General features: G+C 37.2%; 1 protein-coding gene across 12 annotated transcripts in view; it reads right to left on the bottom strand.

Moving 5' to 3' along the window:
• The window catches only part of LOC106877320 (oxidation resistance protein 1), a 367386-nt gene that overhangs the window by 70716 nt on the left and 289334 nt on the right, over positions 1 to 7336 (bottom strand). For 11 of the 12 annotated variants that reach the window (XM_052976265.1, XM_052976268.1, XM_052976267.1 and 8 more), the window contains 3 exons: positions 4729 to 4914; positions 3580 to 3758; positions 3090 to 3173 (listed from right to left, as the gene is read on the bottom strand). In XM_052976265.1, coding sequence (XP_052832225.1) covers positions 3090 to 3173; positions 3580 to 3758; positions 4729 to 4914 — 449 coding nt within the window. The remainder of the gene's footprint in view (positions 1 to 3089; positions 3174 to 3579; positions 3759 to 4728; positions 4915 to 7336) is intronic. The other variant, XM_052976270.1, reaches the window with a different exon arrangement.

The raw sequence follows: 7336 nt of genomic DNA, 5'->3' as shown, positions 1-7336 counted from the left end.
ATATATAAGGATTTACTTTTCATAATGAGATAAAAAAACCAAGGCTGTGTATAATATAGAACATTTATAAATAGAATGTCTATCCATAGCACTTACTCAGCATTACCTGAAACCCTTGGATCTAATTGACACCACTATCGCTCATAACCTATATATATATATATATATATATATATATATATGATGATGATGAATTATATGTAAAAGTAAAATCCAAGGAAGAACGTAGTTGATAAATTAATTACCAGTTGTGTACTGGGATCGATCTAATTGAATGGCCCCCACTACAACAAAAATTTCGGGCTTGTGCATAGAGTAGAAAAGAATATTTGTATTACATATTAACCCTTTTGGTAACCAACCCAGCTGAAACCAGCTTTGGCTCTGAGTCTTGTTTTCATAAGTTTCGAATTAAAATCTTCCACCAAACCTTTGTCAAAATTTATATTCCCAACACTAGCTTCATGATAACCGAGTTATTTTACTAAATTCTTTGTTTATATTTAAAGTAACTGAGAGAAACACAGAGCATCTTGAAATAAATACTGTAATGAAAGGGTTAAACACATGCCTGAAAATCCACAAATATCTGCAGAGTTTCTACAAATATACCCAAGGAGAATGGAGTAAGCAAGACCTTTTATTACATCAATTAACAATTGTTTCATCAAAAGTCACCCCCATGAGTACTACTACATCATGCATTAATATATGCAGCTATTGATTTAGGAGGTGTCATTTGACATAAATTGAAATTCAACTCTTCATAATCATGCATACAAGTTATTTACAATAGAAACTTGAATTATCAATAATGTGGTTATATATTGGGTCATCCCATAAATAATGCAGTTTTTTCAATTGCATCAACTTGCTATAAAAGCAAGTAGTAATTTTACCTTGTCCTTATTCTTAGTGCAAGTTTTGAAGAGTGCAGTTCAATTTTAACAGTTATTTTTTCGAAGCTATAATGGAAGTGACAAAGGAGCATATTCAGCATATTTTGCTTTATGAGTTCAATAAAGGCAACAACGCAACGGAAAGTGCGAGGAATATTAATGCAGTATATGGGGATCAGACAATAAGTGTAAGCCTGTGTCAATGGTGGTTCCAGAAATTCCAAGCCGGAAACTACAGCCTAGAAGACAAGCCTCATCCTGGAAGATCTGTAGAGCTCGATAAGGACATCCTGAAAACCTTGGCGGAACAAAATCCCATTGTAAGTGTTGCACTAGCAGAGGAACTTAGATTTGGTCATTCAACGATTCATCAACACCTGTGTGCCATTGGAAAAGTCAGCAAATTGGGTCAATGGGTTCCTCACAAACTTTCCAAGTTTAATCATGCACAGAAAGTGAATGTGCACTCTTCTTTGCATGAATGAACCTTTTTGGGAGCAAATAATGACTGGTGATGAGAAATGGGTTCTCTATAAAAATGTCAAGCGCTGAAGACAGTGGGTAGGGAAAGGAGAAACAGTGGCACTCCAGGCAAAAGAAGGTCTTCACCCATGTAAGGTGCTGTTATCTGTTTGGTGGGATATGAAAGGTTTAGTCCACTTTGAATTTTAAAACCCAAACCAAACGGTAACAAAGGAGATCTACTGCGAGTAACTTAAGTCAGCACGAGAAGAAAAACAACCATCTAATGTAAATAATGTACATAATTCCTCATCTCTTAAATATAGAACTTTGTTTATCTTAATTTTGTAAAAATAAAAGAAATATAGAAAAACCGCATTAATTATGGAATCACCCAATATATTCAGCTCATGTGGCTGTTTTATAACAAACACCCTCTGCTGATAAGAAACAAGTGTCTACAAAATTACGTGCAGAACCTCAAGTGGGTTACAGAAACATCACACTGAGTGTAACTTTGATCAAAGGATCCCATAACAGCAATGGTGATAATTTTCAAGATGATTTACTGAAACCCATTATCGCTGTCAATCAGATTGAATAGGAGGGTATCGTATTGTCATATCCAATGACTAGCATACAATCACTACCACCATCATGAACAACAACAGCAATTGCTACAAAGGCGAGAGAGAGAGAGAGAGAGAGAGAGAGAGAGAGAGAGAGAGAGAGAGAGAGAGAGAGAGAGAGAGAGAGAGAGAGAGAGAGAGAAAGAGAGAGAGAGAGAGAGAGAGAGAGAGAGAAAGAAAGAGAGAGAGAGAGAGAGAGAGAGAGAGAGGAAATTACAGAAGGTATCAATAGTTTTAAAACCAGGCTATGAAAGTTAGAGAAAGAGCTATAGCCCACTTGATTAAGTTTGATTTTGTACCAGAAAGTAACCACTGATGCCATATTTCTAACGAGACTGCTGGAGAAACACCTAGCCAGGCATAATTCCCTCTATCTGATGTTTATGTGTCCCTAAAATGCATTTGACAGGGTTTCATGTTCTGAAGTCTGGTGGTCACTGAGGAAGCTTGAAGGAGACAAATGGTTTGTGACAGCTGTACAAGCCATGTATGTAAATACAGTGAATGAGGTGAGAGTAGTGAGTACAGTGATGAATTGAGAATAGAAATAAGAATGCATTAGGTCTCAGAGCTCAAGCTGCTTCTGATCATTATAGACGTCCAAGCCATAACAAAAGAGTTGAAAACTTATTGTCTGTGCGAACTCTTGTAGGTAAATTGATAGAAGAATTGAAAAAGAAATTCCACACATGGAAGCAAAATCGAGAATCGAGAGGCTTCAAAGTGAATTTAGCAAAGACTAAAGTATTAGACAATAGGAAAAAAGACAGGATCATGATACCTTGAAGGAAATGGCCATGCTCAATGTAACGAAAAGGAGGAGGTAAGAATTTCATATAGTGTGCCCAGTGTGAAATATAGACAAACCTGAGATATAAAAGGATCAAAGTGGAGGAAGACTTTGCATGCAGAAGGTACACTGGGACAATAAGTTATAAAGAACACAAGCAAAATAGACTCTTCAATGTCCAGGTGGCTCTCTAGAGGTAGTTGATAGCTTCTGTTACCTAGGGTACCCAATAAGCAGTAAGGAGTGGTTGTTCAAAAAGCATAGTAGCCAGAGTAGGAGCTGGTTGGCAAAAATTCAGGGAAACATTACCTCTGCTGGCAACAAAGGGCTTTTCCCTCAGACTGAAGGGCAGACTGTCCAGGACATGATGTTGCAGGATAATGAGATGTGGGCCTTGAATACAGAGAATTTGCAAAATATTAACAAGAAATGAAGTAAACATCTGAGCTTGGATGTATAATACAAGTTTTTGCATGAGTGACATTTCTCACAAATTAGTCATGGGGAAACTGTACTGGTAATGGCATGCGATGTGTATGGAGGAAACCACTCTATAATGAAGTGTAATGTGTTGTAAACAGAAGGATGGTACATGGGGTACTTACATAATAGCATTGTAGACTGAATGTTGGTGTATATGGTACTTATACAACCGCCTTGTAGACAGTAGGTACTCATGTAACGATGTGTTGTAGAATTAATGTTGGTTTATGTGGTATTTATATAATAGCGTATTGTAGGCAGGGTACTTGTTAGTGGGGTACTTACATAACAGAAGGTTGATGTATGTGGTACTTACACTTGGCCTTTTATTTTCATGGTCTTCAGGTCTCTGTAGATGGCAGCACTGATGATGGTCTCCATGGCTGCAACCATACCATATTTGTCGTTTCCATGTTCAATGACTAGAGGATCATGGACACTGGGGTCAAACATGATGGCATTTGGTGTCACTATAAGGGTACCATTTACAACACCCTGAGGAGCAAAATAGTCATAATAATAATAATAATAATAATAATAATAATAATAATAATAATGATGATGATGATGATGATGATGATGATTTCATTTATTTGCCATAAGGGCAAAGGATGAGGGGAACAATACAAAGACAGACATAAAGTGTGGGGGGGTTTACATATAATGAAACGATATAAAAAAAAAGAGAAAAAGGGTTAAGGATACACAGTATACTCAGAGAAAGAAGGGACAAATACATAGTATACAAAGGTTTAAAAAGAAAAAAGGTGGGGGTAAGGGTCGAGATGTAGCCCTCGTGATACAGCAGGACCTCTAGGGATAATTGAGGGACCCCACTTTCCTAGATTTCCCTGAACACATACACAAACACACATATATATGTATACACACATACAAAAACATATATATACACATGCATTGCATATTTCTATAAGCATGTTTGTGTATATATGTGTGTGCATGTGTGTATGTGTATATATGTGTGTGTTTGCATATATATGTGTATGTGCATGTGTGTATGTATGTGCATGTATATATGTGTGTATGTGTATATATATATATATATATATATATATATATATATATATATATATATATATATATATATATATATATATCGTTGCCAGTGCCCCTGGACTGGCTCTTGTGCGGGTGGCACATAAAAGACACCATTTCGAGCGTGGCCGTTTTCGTGCGGGTGACACGTAAAAGCACCCACTACACTCTCTGAGTGGTTGGCGTTAGGAAGGGCATCCAGCTGTAGAAACTCTGCCAAATCAGATTGGAGCCTGGTGTAGCCATCCGGTTTCACCAGTCCTCAGTCAAATCGTCCAACCCATGCTAGCATGGAAAGCGGACGTTAAACGATGGTGATGATGATGATATATTTGTAAATGTACACACATACTCAGTATACTCATTATCAGAAATACAAACACAAACAAGGAAACGGTAATCACCCTACCTGGCCATCCGTAATATGTTTGGCATCAAACTTCAAGAATCTGCTGACACATTCCTCGTCTAGTTTCCGTGCTTCTTCCTCACTGATCCGTCTTGCGGGGTCATTGATCTCAACAACTTCTTTGGGCGAGAGGCGCTCAGCATGGCCAGGGACCTTCGAGACAGATTTATCCGACAGAGATACATCCTGCAGCACAAGAATTGGAAAAAGGAGGTTTGGATGTGATGAAGCAATGTTGTTCATGTTGTTGTTGTAAGAAAGGAAACAGTAGGGGGGAGAGAAAGAGGGAGAGTGTGAGTAGGTGGGGGAGGGAGAAGGAAGAGAGAAAGAGAAAGATTTAAAGACATACTTGTTCTCTCTATCATCATACTCATTTGAGTATGAGTGTACAGTGGAGTGTAACTCAAGTGAAAATTTGTCACAAAAAGCTGTGTACGCGGGTAGAGTGGAGCACTGGTGTTTTGTTTAGCACCATCAAGTATATCAGTGGTGGCCACCTCCTCTGAATATTCATGGCTACGTTCTTCAAAGTGACCTTCCATTTTTAAGACATTAAGATGATTTGGCTGCCTTTTTTCAGTAGGCTGAGTGACCTGTTTAGGTCACAGGTGGAATGTGTTTGAATTTAATTTTGTTCAGTCAGGATGTTGGCCGCCTACTCGTCGAGCCAGCGGGATGGCGTTATTTGAAGGCTAAAACAACGCAAAAACGCATTATCTCCAACGATGCGTGACAACACCTGATAGCCTCCGCCTCACAAAACCACCAAACCAAACCTGGTAATCTTCCAGTTTCGAGAGGTAAAAGAAATATTCAAGGGAAATAACTGAACGACTTACCAGTATTATCCGTACTACTTTTTCTCTAAAACAGCATGCGACGGAATTTTTTTTTATAAAAGTTTTAAATGTTTTTTTTCTTCTAATATTAATTCACGAGTGAGGATTTCGTTTTCAGCAACAATAAGATGTTGTGCAGCCGGTCTTCCACGAGGCATTTTCGATCTCTCATAAGAAACTATGATATTCAATCACGTGTGTGATTTATATATAAACAGTTAACGTCAATCAAATCACGTGATTTATTTATAAACAAAGTAGTACGGATAATACTGGTAAGACGTTCAGTTATTTCCCTTGTATTTTATTTACTTTTTTAACCTCTCGAAACTGGAAGATTACCACCAAACCTTATTATTTAGGAATAATCGGAAAGAACGCACTTGAAATGCATATAATTTTTTAAGGGACGAAAACCGAAATTCCGGACAATTGGAAAAATTTTTTTTAAATGCTTCCTTGACACAATTTTTGACGCCTAAATTTAGGACGTCACGAAAAATACAAACATATGGCAACCTTGTATTAAACACACCCCAATTCCAGCAGCACATATGCAATAGAGAGTTTTTGGGGGCATTAAAACAATATTTAAAGCTGGTCCGATAATTCCTTTTTACAGTATAAGTAATAGTAGTAACATTCAGTAAAAATATTATTATTCTTATTATTAGTCAGGTTTGGTAGAAGAGACTCTGGATTAAAAATTAGCTTAAATTAGTAAGCGTTCGGGATAAAATTAGTTGATGGGAGGCCCGAGTTTTCATACAGGACCCAAGGTGATTTTTTTGGGTTGTTTTTGTCTAGTAAAAAAATGCATAATCTATGCTAAATACGGTACCTTCAGTTGTCGCTCAACCTCCAGTCAACTACCATTGAGTAGACCCTGTTATCAAATATTTGCCAAGTTTGACCACCCCGTTGGCTTGCTTTTTTTTCTCTCCTCCCCCATTTTTTTGTTTCTCTTTGAAATAGTGTATCTAGGATTTAAGACAGAACGGAAGATCCGGCTGGTATTTCTAGCAGGACGGACGACCACATAGACGCTCTCTCGTTTATTGTTGTTGATGTTTAGACCCAGTCAGCCACGACTGAACAGAACTGTAACTAAGGAAAAATCCAACGGTAACAATTCCGTGTTTTTAGGAGTATTTAAAACGATATCTTACCCCTTTTTTTATGCGGTAGTCTGGAATTGATTCAGGGGAAATTTAGCTGCTATTTCTAACACACTGAACGACCGCTTACAGGCTCCTTCGCCAGTTCAATTTGTATGTGAATATATATTATATTATATTGAGCATATATTATCAGTTTATATATATTACGCGCACGTACGCGAGTGTATGCATGTATATATATGTGTGTATGCGTGTTTTGCCTATTATGCCATACAAGCGAAAGAATATATATATATATATGTATATATATATGTATGTATATAGAGAGGGTATGAGAGGTATTGGTGACAAGAAGACTCAAAAGGTACTAGATAATGCTAAGTGTTATGGATAGACCATGGTTAAGCTCCAGGTTCGATCATGATACGAATGAGAACTCCAACGTGGGTCATGTATTAAGCATGTAGATATATAAAGTGACAAAATGGGATAAGAAAAAAATCCAAGGCTGTAAATAGTTTTCAGAACATTTATAAAGAAATGATATATATAAAATATCCCGGAAACAGCTGTAAGACCTTTTCTTTATAAATGTTCTCAAAACTATTTACAGCCTTGGATTTTTACCTCATTCTGTCAATTTATATA

The sequence above is a fragment of the Octopus bimaculoides genome, chromosome 24 (assembly GCF_001194135.2).
Source record: "Octopus bimaculoides isolate UCB-OBI-ISO-001 chromosome 24, ASM119413v2, whole genome shotgun sequence".
NCBI classification, from domain to species: Eukaryota; Metazoa; Mollusca; class Cephalopoda; order Octopoda; family Octopodidae; genus Octopus; species Octopus bimaculoides.
The sequence above is the reverse complement of the archived record's forward strand: the minus strand, read 5'-3'. Positions and strand labels throughout refer to the sequence as shown.